This window comes from Bos taurus, chromosome 17, assembly GCF_002263795.3.
Source record: "Bos taurus isolate L1 Dominette 01449 registration number 42190680 breed Hereford chromosome 17, ARS-UCD2.0, whole genome shotgun sequence".
NCBI lineage: Eukaryota > Metazoa > Chordata > Mammalia > Artiodactyla > Bovidae > Bos > Bos taurus.
The window spans coordinates 61,274,905-61,292,440 of NC_037344.1; the positions used below are offsets into that span (position 1 = coordinate 61,274,905).

Consider the following 17,536-nt stretch of genomic DNA (forward strand, 5'->3'; position numbering starts at 1 on the left):
GCCCTGCATATGGGATCTCTCCCAACCAGGGATCGAACCCATGTCCCCTGCACTGGCAGGCAGATTCTTAACCACTGGACCAGGGAAGCCCCTCGCCCACCTCTTCAACTGCTGCCCCTTTTCTTACAGGTGGGAACTTCGTCTCCAGGCACGTGCCGTGGAGTCACCTCGTCTTTCTGACTAGTAAGTTTCTGACATGGCCTTGGTCTTGTCCTCGCCACTGGCTGGAACCTCCTTCTGGGTTGGGGTCTCCTGGCTCTTCTCTAAAGCAGGGAAGTGTCAGCAGCAGGGAAGCAAAAATTGAGTCTGATTCTCCCCCGTCCCTGTTCTAAACTCTTTGGTGGTTGCCCACTGCCCTTTGGACCAAGTCCCTGTGCTGGGCGTGACTCACAGGGCCACGGGGGCCCCTTCAGCCTTCATTTGAGGCCTCGTCTGTCACCAGCACCATCCCGCCTTGTCCCCCAGAACACATCCTACTCCCCAGGACCCCCTGCCCTCTCTTACCCCTGGGCCTCTGCCTGGGTGTCTCCTCTGCCAGTGCACTCATCCCCTCACCACACCCCTCTGCCTGACACTCCTCTCCCCCCATCATGTCTAAACATTAGACATGACTAGTAACGCCGTGTCCCAAATTGTTTTCATTCTTCTTAAAAAGTGGGACTTCAACTGCCTTGATCAGTACCCTCTGGCGTCCTCTGCGGAGTTCAGAGTAGCATAGGGACTCAGCACACACACTCGGGTCAGAGGGCCCTGGGGGTCCATTCCTGGCTGTGCCTCTTGTGTGACCCGAAGTCCCCTCCCCAGCTCCCCCTTCACCTCCTCCTTTCATCATGTTCCAGGGACTCCCACCTTCCTTCTGCCTCTTAAGCAGGCCAAGACCACATCTAGGCTGGCCCTTGATTGTTTCAAATGTAACACCTCCCCCAGTGTAACATACTCATTCCCTGTCTTCCTCTAAACTCTAAGCACCCAGTGCAATGCCTGGCACGGAAGTCATGCTCAGGAAATATCCGTCAGATGGACAGACAGTGCCTGGCACCCCCCGCCCCCAGACAGCGGGAGCACATGCTGGTCTTGTTAGCAGGCGGCCCTGGGTGGGCAGCATCTGGGCCTGGCCCTGCTCCAGGGCCCACACTTTCACTGCGGGCGCAGGTGGGATGTGGGTGTCTGCAGGACACACGACCAGACCTTAGGAGAGTCCTGAGAAGAGACAGGCCAGGTGTGGGGGAGGCCACAGTAGGGCCCCTGCTCACTGCCTCCTCCTGCTCACAGTCTATGCGGTAGAGCTGTTCCTGAAAGTTGCCGGCCTGGGCCCCATTGAGTACCTGTCCTCAGGATGGAACCTGTGAGTACAGAGCATGTGTCGCTCCTTTTTTTTTTTTTTTTAATATTTATTTATTTATTTGACTGTGGAGGGTCTTAGTTGTGGCGCCCAGCGTCTTCAGTCTTTGCAGCATGTGGGATCTAGTTCCCTGACCAGGGATTGAACACAGGCCCCCTGCCTTGGGAGCAAGGAGTTCTAGCCCCTGGACCACCAAGGAGGTCCCCAGAGCATGTTTCTCAACCACGTCAGAAACTCTGATGAAAGCCACTGGCCCTCTCCCTCCTCACCCACCACCAGAAGGTCCGAGGCCAGCTTGGGTCTCTGTCTCCTGGAGGGGTTCTGCCTGTGGCTCTGGGCACTGCTGGGGTCAGGCCCTCATCTTCCTCCCTGGGACCACCCCACCTGTCCCTCCTGGATGAGGCCTCTTGGGGGGTCCTTAGGCCGGCTGGCTCTTTCTGAGTCACCGAACCCCACACCCCTCCCTGACAACTAAGCTCTCTTATCCTCCATGAAAACCAAAGCACTCACAGAGGAGGTGGCACGCAGCCTGATGCATGGTCACCATCGAGCTGGAGGCCCCTGTCCCTGTTCCAGAGGCCCCAAGAGGTCGCTCACTGCCCACGAAAGTTAGCTCACCTGCAAAGTCAGGCCACGCTCATGTGGTCTCCGGTCATGAGTGAAATAGGTTAATGAGTAGGGAGGAGCTGGGCAGAGCAGCAGGTTGTGATTGGCAGGTGCAGGGCCTTAATATGTATCTGGGGGGGGGCGGTCCTCTATCCTGCGTGGGGGGAGCTGGCCTCAGGGGGCCTCCACTGCGGTCCTGCCCCACCCGCAGTCCCTTCACTAGGGTCACTGGTGTATCCCGTGTCTGCCGTGAGACCTTCAGGAAAGGCTTTCCAACCCCCGAGGGGCGTACTGTTGACTGAGAGGCCCAGCGACGCCAGCCTCAGAGACACCCGACGGTGGCAGGAAGCTGGCCGGCTGCGGGGCCTGCAGCTGCCTTTGCGGTGGTTTGGTGTGTGGGCTCCAATCATCACGTGTGCTCAGAGTCATAACCAGAGCGCCACAACCTCTGAGGGTCCATGGGGACCCTCTGAGCCCCTACTGCACCTCAGCACTGATTTTTTGAGTCTCTTGTCAAGAAAACCCTCCCTTGCTCTCAACTTTCCCCTGGCCACCACCGTAGGAAATGGTACACGTTTGTAGGAACCTGGGGACGTTGTCCCTTACCAGCTGGGGGGTCCCCCTGGAGTGGGGGAGCCTGGGGGGGTGGGCTGAGCGGACCTCCACTTCTCTTCCTCCTTCCTTCCCCATCCCCAGGTTCGACTTCTCCGTCACAGCCTTTGCCTTCCTGGGACTGCTGGCTCTGGCCTTCAACATGGAGCCCTTCTACTTCATAGTGGTCCTGCGTCCCCTCCAGCTGCTGAGGTGACAGCAGGGCTGGGTCTGGTGGGCGGGCAGTGACCAGACGGAGCCCGAAGGCTCACCGGCTGGGTGTCAGAGGTGGCCCGTCCCGTCCTGCCCCCAATGTCCTGGCACTGCCACCGCCCTTCCCAGGGTGCCAGTCACCTAAGCCAAGTGGCCAGCTGGTGACTGGGGGAGAGGAGGCACTCAGGGGGCAGAGAGGCCCGGGGCCTGCCCTGACCCCACCCTCTGGTGCAGTGTACTGGCCAGGCTGCAGCCACGCCCGGCATCTGCAAGTGACCTGGCCGGTCTCCCTCTTCCCTCACTCAGGTTGTTTAAGCTGAAGAAGCGTTACCGCAACGTGCTGGACACCATGTTTGAGCTGCTGCCCCGGATGGCCAGGTAGCGCCCTGACTCTGAGCCCCTAGGGCCAGGTGCCCTGAGGCTTGTGCCCTCTCGGGGCGGGCAGCTGGGTGGATTGTCGTGAGGGGTGGTGGAGGGGCGAGGAGGAGTCCCGGAAAGGACAGACATCTAGGTTGACCACCACCGGTCTCCCTGGCTCCACTTGTCTTCACTGAGCCGTCTGAGATAGTTAGGGAGGGTGGGGAGCTGTCAGCTTCACTTACCACCTGTGTCTGCCTTCACAGGTAAGGGGTGACTTGCTGGTCGAGGGGTGTCTGGTGCGAGAGTCCTCACCCCGGCCATTCTTCCACCCGCCGACCTGAATCCGAGGCCCCTCCCCTGCAGGCACTCTCCGGCTGGCGCACCTGGCTAGGGGCACGCGTCTCCCCTCGGTCAGCTCGGGGGTCTGCAGTGCTGGGGCCGCTGGGCGAGCTGGGCTCTCCTGCCGGGCCCTCGATCACCCTGTGCCTTCTGACCCTCCCCAGCCTGGGCCTGACTCTGCTCATCTTCTACTACTCCTTCGCCATCGTGGGCATGGAATTCTTCTATGGAATCCTCTACCCCAACTGCTGCAAGTGAGTTCACGGCCGGGGCCCCCCGGGGGCAGCCTGCGTTCCTGGAGGGTCCCAGATGGGACTGGCACAGCCATCTGATTCCCCCAGGACCCGACTCCCGAAGCCACCGCACCCATTACAGCCCTGGGATCGCTGTGCTGAGCTTCCAGGGCTTGTCAGTCCAGTGCAGCAGCTAGGGGAGGGGCCTCTCTGAAGCGAGGACATTGAGCCCGTCACCCCGTCCCCCAGGCAGGCTCAGGGAGCCTCTCCCCCAACAGGCCTCCGTCAGCTTTCCCTTCATGCTGAACACTGGAGGCTGCTCCACTGCTGGAGTGCAGGCCAGGGGCCCGTGGCTTCCTCCTACTTGTCCCTGGGGTGGCTGGGGCCACAGGCAGACAGGTCAGCTAGGGTCCTGACAGGATGAGACAGATACACGCAGGAAGGACAGAGAGTGGGTAACACAACCTCCCGTGATCCCTTCCTTCCTCCCAGGCCCCCATGACGCATCCAGTATTCTCTTCAGAATCCGTCCTTGTAGCTTCAAGCACTGATAGATAAAGGTCCCAGAGCCGCTGGCAGCATGCTGGGCTTGGAATCAGAGCCCATAGTGGTGGGTCACAGATCTTAGGGCACACCAGAACCCCCAGGGCAGCTGCTTAAAAGTGCAAACTCGAGACCCCACCCTGTCAGGCGCTGCCCTCTGAACAAGCTCCTCGGGGGCCCAAGGACCAAACGTGTCAAAACATCAGCGTGAGGTATAGCAGATGAGCCACAAAAAGGCTGGAAGGGAAGTAGCAAGTAAGCTCTCAGAACAGGGGCGACTGCTTAGAACAGAAGAGAATACAGTGCTCCGGCCAGGTGCTGGGGGAGCCCCGTGAGGAGTGGGCCTCTCTCCAGGCTCTGCTGGCACCCGGCCTCCAGACCACACCGCAGACTGGCGGGTGGGGACGGGGTGGAGGAGTTGCCTAGAGGAGGTACTGTCTTTCTCTCCCCTCCTGCAGCTGCTGAGAGGGAGAAGGTCTTAGCCAGCAGCAGAGAAATGCCAAGTGGAGGAGGATGTGGGGGGCGAGTCCGGGGGTTCCCACCAGCACCCTGGGGACTCCCCTTGAGACAGGAAGACAGGCAAGAGAGCTGGGGGTTGGGGGTGGTGGGTGCTGGGCAGGAAACCAGGCTGGTCCAGGCCAGATGCTCCTCGGTCAGACCTTGGTTTCTTTAAATTTTCTGTCCTCTGTCAAGGTGACCGACTGTCTTGTAACCTTCCCCCTACCCGTCTCCCCGGCCAGTACAAGCACAGTGGCAGACGCCTACCGCTGGCTGAACCACTCCGTGGGCAACAGGACCGTCGTGGAGGAGGGCTATTACTATCTCAATAATTTTGACAACATCCTGAACAGCTTTGGTGAGTACAGGAAGCCCAGGCGGGGGTGGCACCCACAGGTCCCAGGTGCCGGGGAGTGCAGCTGGCCGAGGCCTCCCCCTCCCCAGGGCATGTGCTACGCTTGCTCAAGTCCTCTCTGGCCCCCACGGAGCGTCTGGTTTGCCACCCCAGGGCTCACTTGGTCGCCAGGTTTTCCTGCATCTGCTGTCCCTTTCCCAGCATTGGGGAGCAGCAGAGCTTCACGCTTGGCTGGGAGGGGTACAGCCTGATGCTGGGGAGCCACCCCCCGTGTCACGGGGGTGCCCAGCCACAGTACCCTGTGCCACCCAGGCCAGGCCCACGCAGCTCTGCTCCTGGCTTCCACGGAAAAGCTGGGAGGGCAGGGGGCCACGGAGGGATGGGGCCTTGCCAGACACAGCTTTCTCAGAACATCCCCTCATGACATCCTAGACTGAGGAAGGTCTGGGGGGCTCTTCCTCAGGATCCCCACTGCAGCATCTCGAGCTGCTGAGGCAAAAGACGCATGCTTTGGGGGCCAGGCCGAGACGGGACCACTTCCTATGGGGGAGGCGCTCTGGAAGGGTCTTGGCCGCTCTCTCTGGAGCTCACAGCCCAGGCTGGCAGACAAGTGCCTGGTACCCAGGATAGGTGGAGAGAGGCCACTGACCCCACTTTGCAAAAGCGGGTCTGATCAAGACGCTTCTGTCTCTCCCTTCTGTTTGGCAGTGACCTTGTTCGAGCTCACGGTTGTCAACAACTGGTACATCATCATGGTAAGGACCTCCCCGTCAGCTCTTGGGGGTCTGCCCACCATTCTGAGGCTAGGTCTCCCTCACCCAGCCCAGCGTGGGGTGCATTGCTCTCCTGTCCCCCACAGGGGGCGGGGTTCTGTGGGGAGACCAGGATATAGGCTGAATCCCGGGGCCACCCCACCATTAGCTGAACGTGGCCTTGTTCCCCACCCTCTCTGCACATCCCTCACCAGCCAGGAGAGGCCAGACAGCCTGTGGTCTCTGTCCTGCTCCCACCGCTGTGGGGGAAACTTGCCAATCAAGGAACAGTGTGGCCAAGGTGCTTGGTTGGTTTTTCCCATCCTTTAAATTCTTCCAAAGGCTGCCTGCCTTAGTCCCAAGCCATTAGCTGTGGGTGGGGAGGCGTCCAGGCCTAAGGAGCACAGAGGAGTTTTTGCACCCAAGAAGCCATTGGCCTCCTTTGTCTCCGCAACTGAAGGCAAATCAGGAAGGGTCTGTAAAGAGCGGGGGCCATGAAGAAAGCTGGTAGACAGCGCATCCCCGCCCCCGCTCGCTCACCGCCTGCTTCTCTCCGTCCGCAGGAAGGTGTCACCTCCCAGACCTCGCACTGGAGCCGCCTCTACTTCATGACCTTCTACATCGTGACCATGGTAGGTCGGGGGCCGCAGAGTGCCCGCCGTCCTCTGCCTTCACAAGCCGCCTCCTCACCCGGTGCAGTTCGGGGAGAAGAGGGCCGGGGATACATCTGGCCGGGCTCTGGGGCCCCATCGCAACTCACACCCCCCCATTCCTCTCGCCTCCTCTCCCTGTGCCTGGCCAGGTGGTGATGACCATCATTGTGGCCTTCATCCTCGAAGCCTTTGTCTTCCGAATGAACTACAGCCGCAAGAACCAGGACTCGGAAGGTTGGTGCAGGTGTCTGCCACTTGTCTTTCTGTCCAGCTGTCAGCTTTTCAGCTGTCTGGATGTCCAGTCTTCTGGCAGTTCAGCTTACCAGTCTGGCTTATCTTTCTTGACCTCTTATTTGCATTATTTTCAAATACTTAATGACCAAAAAAAAGCTCAGGATCTCATCTTAAAAACCAGAACAATACAGGTCAGAGATCAAGACCCCAGCAGCCCTGTGTCCCACCTTTCGCATCTCCCAGACTGCTCACCCCTTAGCTCTTCCTTTTAGTTACCATCCCTGTGTTCCTAAACATGTTTGTCCTCTGGTTCTTGATTTAAACGATGTAAATACTGCGGGCCACAGAGCCCATAGCAGCTTGACAAGCCCGGCTTCAGTGACTGCCTCCCTTTTCCTGGGTTGCATGGCTTTCTGTGTACTGATCCTCTATTCTTTCCAGATTCTCCATCAAAACCACCACATCCCTATGGCTGCTTGTTTCCAAATCTCTGTCCTCTCAGGCCACCTGATCGTTTCCTTCTGGCTCGGGGATGGCCTCCTGCAACCCTGTGTCCCCTGAACGCTGCTGGCCTGAGCAGCGCTCCTCACAGCAACTGAAGGGCAGGAACCGGGAGGGATGGAGTGCTAGGTGGTAGGGGCGACACGGGGGATTGGATCCTGCAGATCCAGGGAACCTTAAGCCCCCCACAGGGGCAGCAGGGAGGCTGGCTAAACCAGACCAAGCCAGGCGCCTTCCCACCGCCCTGCCCTCCTGCAGTGGACGACGGCATCACCCTGGAGAAGGAGCTCTCCAAAGACGAGCTGGTCGCAGTTCTGAAGCTCTACCGGGAGGCAGGGGGAGCCAACTCAGACATTGCCCAGCTGCTCAAGATCCTCTCCCAGCTGGAGAGATACGAGGTGGGGAGCCCCAGGGCCTCGTCCGAAGGAGCTTAGTGCAAACCCTCCCCCACTGTCCATCCCCTGAGAGAGAGAGAGAGAGTTTGTGTCTGTCTGGTTTGTCTGTCTGTCTGTCTGTCTGTGCTGGGCCTTAGTTGCGGCACAGACTTAGTTACCCCGAGGCATGTGAGATCTCAGTTCCCCAACCAAGGATCGAACCCACAGCCCCTGCATTGGAAGATGGATTCTTAGCCACTGGTTGGTGTTTAGTTGCTCAGTCGTGTCCAACTCTTTGCAGCCCCATGGACTATAGCCCGCTAGGCTCCCCTGTCCATGGGATTCTCCCAGAAAGAATACTGGAGTGGGTTGCCATTTCCTTCTCCAGCTTAATCACTGGACCACCAGGGAAGTCCCCTGTCCCCACAGGTTTTAGTGATTTTTTGGGGGAGAGGGGGGCACCTTTACAGAAGCCAGAGGAGCAGGTGAGTCCTGCTGAAGCTGGGCACCAGGGCCCAGACTCGGGTGGGTCCCTGTAACCTCTCCATTCTTCCCCAGCAAAATACCTTGGTGTTTCTGGGACGGAGATCAAGGACCAAAAGCGACCTGAGCCTAAAGATGTACCAAGAGGAGATTCAGGTAGGAGCACCCCCCGACCGCGCTGCAAGCTCCTCCTGCCTGGGAGTGGTCCTCCCCACTGCTGGGCAGGGGCTGATCTCCAGTCCCCGTCTTGAGTTGTGGGGCGTGCTCGGTGGGGAGTTCTGGGATTATCTGTTGGAACCACCACCAGTGGTGCTTCAGGGCTCAGCCTTGAACCCTTGAAGCATTAGTTCCCCAACACAGGTAGCCCCCTATCTGCTCTTCCGCATCTGACCTCATCTCCTTCTCATCCTCTGAGCCAGAACCGAGAAGGAAACATGCACAGCAGGAGACACACAGGGCAGAGGGAGCGGGGTGGGGTGGTTCCTGGCCGGCTTGCCAGGACCAGCCTCTTCGAAGAGGGGAGTTAGGAGGTGCATGAAACTTCATGGAACTTTACACAACTTGTGAGCTCCAGGTTTTCGGGTGTAAGATAAGGACACCCAGCTCAAAGGGGATATACCATGGAATGTTGGGGGGGCCACATCTCTTTGTGAACCACACAGATTACGTTCACAAGTAAAGGGTAATTATTACCTGGGCCTCATTTACAAAGAGGATTGTGCAAAGCACATTGGACAAGGAGGTTTGCACACCTCTAATTAGAAAGGGAAAGACTGCACAGTAATTTTTCCACTTAGGGGCACAGTCAGCCTTTCCAGCACGTCTGGGGTATGAGTGGTATTCAGTCCCAGTTGGGTGGCACGGGCAGCAGACTCTCTGCTGCTGCCCACAGCAGGCGGAGGGCCCAGTGCTGCCCGGCCTGGGTGACCCCCATCAGGCTGGGGTTAGCTGGCAGGACTGGGGCGGGACCCACTCAGCACCCTGTCTGCTCTCTTGCCTTAGGAGTGGTATGAGGAACATGCCCGCAAGCAGGAGGAACGACAGCTCAGCAGCTGCGTGGTCCCTGCCACCCAGCAGCCTCCAGGCAGCCGCCAGCGCTCCCAGACCATCACCTAAGCCCAGCCTGCAAAAGCCATCTCTTCTATGCAATAACACAATAGTATTATTTTACTACAATGTATCAAAGTAATGTATGTGTATATATGTATATGTTATATATATGTATACACATCCATATATATATGCACATATTTATATACAGAAAGGAGAGAAAGGCTGACAAGATGGGGTTTGGTTTATAATCGCCTTACCCTGTTTAACCCTGGAAGTCGGCTTCGTCTCGGGGGCGGTCAGGCCACCAAGAGCGGCTCTTAACGTGGAAGGCTCCAGAAGGCCCCTTCACAAGAGCACGTGAATAGGGCTGGCCTTCACAGTGGGCCCGCGTGCCTGTCGCACTGTCTTCCTGACGCTGCTCTCAGAATCCTTCCCTGCCCGGCAGCCTCCCCACTGACCTGCCCTACGGCCCAGGGCTCCTGTGTCCTGCTTTGGGGACAAAACCACTTAGGAAGGAAAGAGCCCACATCCTCAGGATGGTATTTCTCCAGATGTGATGATCATGGAATGGGTGTTCCCTTGGGAAACCAGTACCCAGCAAGCACCTGCCGGAACGAGTGATCCGGGGCCATGGGTACTCCATGTGGTCAGATCTCAGCCAGCGCCGGGCGGTCAGAGATTCTGTATCCTGGCTCCATGAGCCTTCTCACCTACCGTAAGTTTTAACCCTTGTTGCTGAAAATGCTTCTAAGATGGTCCATAGGAGGAGAACAGGCCAGAGGCCAGGCCAGTGGCTACCACCCCAGACCAAGTCCTAAAGTGAACGGGCTTTCTCCTTAAATCCTTTTGCCTTGGGATTGTCCTGTTCAAGCAAAAACATATTTTGGTTAATTCAGGATTCTGCCAAAGACCGCAGCAGGTCCTTCACATGTGTGCGTGCTGAGGAAAGGGAACAAAAAGCACAGAGGCTCACCTCGGGCCATCCACGGCCGCCCAACTCGTTGGCCCCCTTGGCCAGCTCTGCCCTCACCTTGAGCAAGTCACTCCCCGTGGACTTGACTGAGGTGGGAGCGGGGACTCGGCTCGCTCCAAGGTTTCCCCATCCCGGGAGTAGGTTCAGATAGCCCCTCGGTTTCCCGGGGACCTTGGGCGAATCCTGAGATTGGAGTGCCTTCGGGGCGTGAATGCACGGCAGGTGGGGTTAGCAGTGGTGGCTCCCGGGCTGCACACCCGGTGCAGGAGGCAGCATGCAGGGAGGACGGGGCAGGGGGAGGAGCCCCCGCTGGGCGTCCTGCTCCAACCGCAGCTCTCCAGCTGCCTCCATGAGCTAGAAAGGCGGTAGGGGGCGGGGGTGGGGTGGAGTGCAGAGACTCCGCCCTCCCCGCATTCTCTTTCCAGCAGGGCAGGACCCGGCTCCCCTACCCATCTCCACGGCCAAGTCTTGACTGTGGCCTCGGAGGGTTGATCGCCAGAGCCAGCATCCCATAGCTCTGCCCCTCATCAGGGGAGGAGTGGTGGTGTTTTTTTTTTTTTAAGCACAGCCCTTTAGGAAAACAAACCAATCACTGAGAACCACTGAGGTTTCCACCAGGAATCAGGAGACGGACATTGTCTTCCTCATCTCTGGGGAGCGACAGGCTGCTGTGGGCAGCTTGGCACCAGGCCCAGGCCTGGACCCCTTCCCCGCTCCAGAGAAGGAACTTTATTTGCACAACCGGGTGCCTTTTAGCTTTTATGTACTGAAATGGGCATTCTGGAAGCAGGAGGCAAGGGGCAGCCTTGAAAGGAGGGCATGAGTCCTCCGATCTCAGCATCTGCCCTCAGAAGGGGGTCCCAGGGAGGCTGAGTGTACCCCACGCCCACCCTCAGGGTGATGGCTGCTACCAGGAAGAGTGGAGTTGAGTCCAGGCTCCCCAGCCATCCTGCGAAAGGCCCTGTTTCAGTCAGGAACGGGCTGGAGGCCAAGGGGCAGCAGTGCGGATGGCCCGACCCCAGCCCCCGGTGGGCGCCCTCGTCACTGAGGCTAAGGACAGCTGCCCGTGGGGTCACGGGGGCTCCTCAGGCGGACCCTCCCACTCACACACAGGCCACCGAGCAGGGAGCGAGTGTCACTCAGGGCTGTGAGCTCACCCAGCTCAGACACTCTCACCTCAGCTTGGTGACACCGACGTGAGACGCGCCAGCCTGCTCTGGGTCCCTACCACCTATCAGTCAGCGTCTGATGGCCCTGTGCCGTGACCCAGCTTTGGGAGGGGGACGCCATCCGGCCCCTCCTCCTTGCTTCCCTCCCCTAACCCAGCCTTACTCCACACCACGTGACAATCATTTTGTATCGGTAGCGGGAACGACGCTGTAAGGTTTTGTACGTCGGCGATTTGTTACCTAGAAAACCCACCGTGCTGCGGATTTCTGGCATATTAATAAAGAGCCTCCGCTTTGTACGTGTGGCTGCCGCCTCGTGACTTCCAGCAGGCACCACGCGGTGGCTTCCATGATCGTGGGAAGCAGGAACAGGACCCAGCCGTGCCAGTCCATGGCACCACCTCAGCCCCACCCCTAGACGCGCCACAAAGTCCAGATCCGTCAGGCCCAAGAACCTTCGGCCCTGGATCCAACTGCCTGTCACCCTGGCCCGGGTTAAGAAGAACTAGTAACAGCTGGGTGTATGTTATTTTCTGTGTCCTTGAAATTTTAATAATTATGTTCATTGGAAGAAAAGACAGTTGAATCCCTTTACTGCTGGCCTAAGGCATCAAGCAAATGGAAAAAGGCTTATTAAAAAGGGGGTCACTGGCTGCCAGCAGGAAGGCACCCGGGAGTGCTCACCACCCTCCCAGAGCTTGCAGGCAGGGGAACCCCAGCCCAGGGCTCCCCCTGAGGTAGGCACCAGGCACCGTCAAACTGACTCCTGTTTTGCAGCTAGGGAAACCTCTGAAGTCAGCAGACAGTTCTAGAGGCAGAGCCTGGAGCTGCACCGTCCAATTTGGAGCCGCTGATGGGCCATTGCCACTGGCTGCCATTGTGGAGCAATACGTATTGTGATTACTTCCACCTTTTTCTTTTGGCTTTATCAGCATGGCGACTCAGAAATTCACAATTAGGGTCACGTCTCCTATTTCTGCTGGACGGTGCAGCTCCAAAACTCAGAACACTTTGTATGCTGACCCGACACGGGCTATCTGCCAGGTCTGAGTCACCCCGATTCCCTAAACCCTGGTTTGGCAGCCCTCTGAGCCCTGAGAAACGTTGCAAGAAGGCAGCAAGGGGTGACTAACCGCCTCCAGCCCTGAAGTCTTTGGGGTCTTCCCGAACCAGCCTGGAAGGCATCCAGGCTTCCCCCTTCGACCCAGACCCCGACCTTCAAAAGAGGCTCTGGAGGTAATGCAAGGAAGTCTTCCGCCTGCTGCTGGGACTCTGTCCACAGGGAAGCCCCATCACCATAGTCCCAGAAACAACATTTGACTGTCCTCACTGCGCACAGCAGTGACCTGGAATCTTTGGCAGATAGCACGGCCCCCACAAACCCACACCCCATTCACAGCTGGGGCCACGCGGGTTCTGCAGAAGGCACTTCGTCCTCCATCTCACCGCCTGCAGTGACACCTCCCGACCGCCAGGCGGACCCTGACGCAGCGTCACTCACACAGTTTTCAAGTGAATCACTCCAAATTCAGTGAGCAGGGCCACCACGAGGAAGGTCAGGTAGAGGAGGAGCAGGCAGCAGCCGTAAACTCGGCTCAGCTGGAAGCACTGCAGTGGGACCAAAACCAGGGAACAGACGAGGCTGAGGCCCAGGGTGCCCGCCAAGATCCACACCAACAGTCCGTCCGGCTCCAGCTGCAGGGGGGAACAGGGGAGAGAGGCTGGGTTACAGCAGCCGACAGTCAAACTGAGGTTTGAGGGCCCCTCGTTAGGGACCAGGGAGGGACTTTTGGCCTCCCTGTGAGACGGCTGCCCCAACTTGAAGTTCAATGTTTTTAAACCACCTGAACGTGAACGTGCGCATGCTCAGTTGTGTCCAACTCTTTTGTGACCCCCCAGGGACTGTAGCCCCCCAGGCTCCGCTGTCCATGGGGAATAGTCAGTCCCCTTCCCGCTTCTTTCCCCTCCAGACTTAGCACCTATCTAACACATATGCAAGGCTTAATCCTAGGCACTACGCTAGGTATTTCACACCCACCATGCCCTTTCAGCCCCCATCGTGTAAGGGGGCCTTCATGATGATCACAATCCGCAGTCGAGGAAACCGAGTATGGCTGGCCCTTGAACAGCACTGGTTTGAACTGCCTGAGTCCACGCGGGTGGGTTTCTTTCAACCCTAGTATCTGTACTTTCATTTCACAATCTTTAAGCCAGGGGGAAAAGTCCATGCTGGATTAGAGATCACAACATGTGGAATCCAAAGAGCTAGGGTATGAGACTTCCTGCTGGTCCAGTGGCTAAGACGCCGCGCTTCCAATGCAGGGGGCCCAGGTTTGATCCCTGGTCAGGGAACTAGATCCCATATACCACAATGAAGAGCTGGTATAGACAAATATTAAAAAAGAAAAACAGCTAGGGTTTGAGTCCTGATTCTATCCTAACTCTTTCAGTATCCTGCCCCTGGGCAATTCATTTATCAATTCCTTTGCTTTTGAGGCTGGAGAAGGAAATGGCAACCCACTCCAGTATTCTTGCTGGGGAAATCCCATGGACAGAGTAGCCTGGCGGGCTGCAGTCCATGGGGTCGAAAAGAGTCGGATACTCACTGTCACTCACTCACTTGCTTTTGAGGCAGAGACAGCACTACGCAGATTTGTGACGTGGGGCGGTCAGCACCCCTAATTCCTGCATTGTTCAAGGATCAACTGTAGTACGTGACAGAGCCCAAATCCGAAGTCCAAGCTCTTACCCTCCCCTGCCTTCCATACAGCAACATATGTCCACACAAATGTGTGGGTACACGTGTGCACCAAAAGCCCCGTGTATTCTGCAACCAGACGTGGGACCAGACAGTAGGTACATGTTTAAGAGCAACCTGTTTTTCAGGCAACAGTACAGCGCGGACTTCCTTCTGTGATGACCTCTTGTGATGCCCTGTGTCTTACGCAATCAACTGCACAAGCATTTCCAAAACTCAGCACAAAGGCAGAGGAAATGCCGACACACACTCCACAAGGAGCCAAAGGAAAGAAACAGGGCCCCCAGGGGGCCAACCCTGAAGCCTCATTATCTGGAGCTGTCTGAGAGTCAGGAATGAAAGGAACCTATTAAACCCAAGAGAAGTAGAAACAAAATCTGCAGACAGAGGGTGTTTACCCCTTAGAAAAGTGAACTTTTCAAGCAGTAGCTATTTGGCTTATGGGTGTGGCCACTGTGAAAGGCCGGCCCACAGCCAGTTCATTACACATCATCCACACGGCTATTCAAGAACTAGCTGCCTCCTGCAGAAAGAGCTGGGCGACTTTGTTCCCATGAATGACTCCATCATTCAGCTGCACACCCAAGTGCTTCCACACGATTCGCCTTAAAACTGTCCCCTGGGCCACATGCCCCACCCCATCTTCATCCTTTTCTGGTCTGGCCTCGGAATTCGAGTCCCTGGGAATGTACACTCTGGGCAAATCTGGGTCACATCTGCCTTGCATGGGGCACTATGCAATATTTCCAAAGAGAAAAGTTCACCTGCTGCTGCTGCTAAGTCGCTTCAGTCGCGTCCGACTCTGTGCAACCCCATAGACGGCAGCCCACCAGGCTTTCCCGTCCCTGGGATTCTCCAGGCAAGAACACTGGAGTGGGTTGCCATTTCCTTCTCCAATGCAGGAAAGTGAAAAGTGAAAGTGAAGTCGCTCAGTCGTGTCCGACTCCTAGCGACCCCATGGACTGCAGCCCACCAGGCTCCTCCATCCATGGGATTTGTCAGGCAAGAGTACTGGAGTGGGGTGTCACTGCCTTCTCCGAAAGCTCACCTAGGAATCCCAATTTCTTCTCCTCAAAAAAAGCTGGAAGATCTGGCCATAGGAGGCCCATCCAAGTCACCTACACAATTGGGTTACCTGCCCCCAAGTAGTGTTTTCTTGCTGGTGAACTGTCCCTCAAGGGTCCTAACCTTCATATGTCTCCAGGTAGTGTATTTACAAGTGCAGATTTCCAGCCCACCACCCCCTGGAATGCCGGGGTCAAGAGGTCTCATGTGCCCCCAGAGAATTTGCAGAGCCTCTTGAATCCACAGAGCCTCTTCTGCTCAGTGCATTTCAAATCTATGGAGGTTCCTCCCTTCTGGGGCTGTTGTCAACACTCTCATCCTGGCCTGTCCTCTCCCAACAGGGTTGGGATAAGGTGTTCAGCCTGGCCCTTATCTCGTGTGTGCTTATCCAGGAAGTTGGGAGGTGGGATCAACCCATTTCACAGGTGAAGAAGCTGAGACTTAGAGACCCTCAGAGTTCTACTTCAGTGAAAGTCCTATAACAAGACACTTCAGTGATGAGACCAAGACAGGAGTCCAGAGCCTTCCTGCCCCCTTCCCTCAAAGCTACATCTTATTAATAATTACTCCATGACCTTGCAAGGAAGACTTTTAACCCTATATACAAAATATTTTAAAGATATGATACAAATCAGACATCACACATTTAGACAAGTCCTCTCCCCAATAAGTGTAACCTACTGAGATGTGAATGGTCTCTGGTCCAGAGCGGGGAGGGGAAGAGAAGAGACCCTTATGAAGCAGCTCCTTGTTGAATCATCTGGTACTTACCTTCACCTCCATGTGGCTCCTGGAGATCTGGAGCAGGCAGCCCAGCCCCACTCCCACCAGCATATCTGCAGTCCAGTTCAGGAAGTCTGTTGGAATATAACACCCCATAACCCTGACTGAACACAGCCCACTGATCTTTCTGATCTCTGGCTGCAACCCACTCCGTTCCCTCAAAAGCCCTCTCTGAGGAAACCCTATCCTTAGCGCCTAAGAGTGTCCACTGTACATTCTGCCTCAATCTGTAAGGATCGCAGGAAGGGACAAACACCTGGGGCCTGGTGAGATGGAGAAACAGAGTTCATGTGAAGTGACTGGGAGGACTGGTGATGGAGCATGGCACGGGGGACACTGCTCCAGCCAAGGCTCAATCCTTCCCACCCCAACCTGAGAGGTCAGGACAGGCCACAGCCCTACAGCCAGGAGCAGGTCACGGCAGGCAGCAGGCCGTGACAAATGGCAGGAGGCATCTGCACACGGGTCACATAGCTGGCACGTGGCAGTGCTGGAACTGGGACCCAAGACTGCTTGGATTCCAAGCCTTGCCTTTTTCACAGCCCTAGGCTGCCTGACCTTCTCTTTTCTATACAGACCAGGCAAATGAAAGCCTACAGGACAATCCGGCCCACTGTCTGCTTTTATTAATAAAGTTTTATTGGGACAGTCAGGCCCATTCGTTCATGTATTGCCCATGACTGTTTTCACACTTCAGTAGAAGAGTTGAGGAGTGGCAAAAGAGTGCTATGGCCCACAAAATCTAAAATATGTACTCTCTGACCCTTTAAGAAAAAGTTTGCCAGAATTCCCTGGTGGTTCAATAGTTTAGAGTCTGCTTGCTAATGCAGAGGACGTGGGTTCGATCTCTGGTCCAGGAAGATTCCACACACTGCAGGGCAACTAAGCCAGTGTGCCACAGCTACCAAGCCTGCATGCTGCAACTACCGAAGCCCACGCACCCTAGGGGCCATGCTCTGCAACACGAGAAGCCACTGCAGTAAGAAGCCCGTGTACCACAGCTAGAGTAGCTCTCACGTGCTGCAACTAGAGAAAGCCTGTGCAGCAGCAAAGACCCAGCACAGTCAAAAACAAGTAAATAATTAGGGGAAAAAAGAAAAAATGTGCCAACCCTGACATCTACAAACCATGACATCTATGAGAGGGAGAGAGGTCTTCCACAAGCTTAGTGTGTGGGTACCTACTGATAAGACTTCTGCCCTAACAAGATGAACAGCTGCCGTCACTGCTGTTTACCAAGCACTTCTGTCACTTCATTCGATCTTTACAACAACCTATGAGGTCAGTCCTCTCAACACCCCCATTTTATAGATGAAAAAGCTGAGGCCCAAGCAGCCGAGGCACCTGCCCCAGGCGTTCCCGTGAAAGCCCGTCCGGAGGGGGAGGAATAGAGCCCACCCGTGGCTCCCAGCACTGAGGGAAGGGCCACCACAGAAAGGATACTGAAGATGATGCCACCGAAGCAGGCCGAGAACGCCATCCTTGGGTAGCCCTGACGGGCCAGCGTGAAATCTGAGAAGACATCTGTGTGGAAACAAGAGAAGGCCCTGAGCGGTGCGAGACTTCCCTGGCCCTTGTTGGTCACCAGTTCCTTCATTCTTACCCACAGTCATTCAGTCAACAAACACTGACGGACATCTGCCTGACTCTGACACTGG

At 56.6% G+C, this 17,536-nt stretch overlaps 2 protein-coding genes across 16 annotated transcripts in view; one reads left to right on the plus strand and one right to left on the minus strand.

Moving 5' to 3' along the window:
- The window catches only part of TPCN1 (two pore segment channel 1), a 60,529-nt gene extending 48,958 nt beyond the window's left edge, over positions 1–11,571 (plus strand). For all 11 annotated transcript variants that reach the window (XM_024977757.2, XM_024977759.2, XM_010814053.4 and 8 more), the window contains 12 exons: positions 130–183; positions 1,273–1,345; positions 2,645–2,752; positions 3,059–3,130; positions 3,616–3,705; positions 4,968–5,083; positions 5,789–5,835; positions 6,396–6,464; positions 6,635–6,719; positions 7,479–7,618; positions 8,153–8,233; positions 9,080–11,571. In XM_024977757.2, coding sequence (XP_024833525.1) covers positions 130–183; positions 1,273–1,345; positions 2,645–2,752; positions 3,059–3,130; positions 3,616–3,705; positions 4,968–5,083; positions 5,789–5,835; positions 6,396–6,464; positions 6,635–6,719; positions 7,479–7,618; positions 8,153–8,233; positions 9,080–9,193 — 1,049 coding nt within the window. In that variant the 3' untranslated portion in view covers positions 9,194–11,571. The remainder of the gene's footprint in view (positions 1–129; positions 184–1,272; positions 1,346–2,644; positions 2,753–3,058; positions 3,131–3,615; positions 3,706–4,967; positions 5,084–5,788; positions 5,836–6,395; positions 6,465–6,634; positions 6,720–7,478; positions 7,619–8,152; positions 8,234–9,079) is intronic.
- Positions 11,572–11,798: 227 nt separating this feature from the next.
- SLC8B1 (solute carrier family 8 member B1) overlaps positions 11,799–17,536 on the minus strand; it is a 30,007-nt gene continuing 24,269 nt past the window's right edge. For all 5 annotated transcript variants that reach the window (XM_059875938.1, XM_059875942.1, XM_059875940.1 and 2 more), the window contains 3 exon segments: positions 17,322–17,402; positions 15,867–15,931; positions 11,799–12,967 (listed from right to left, as the gene is read on the minus strand). In XM_059875938.1, the coding sequence (XP_059731921.1) occupies positions 12,770–12,967; positions 15,867–15,931; positions 17,322–17,402 (344 nt within the window). In that variant the 3' untranslated portion in view covers positions 11,799–12,769.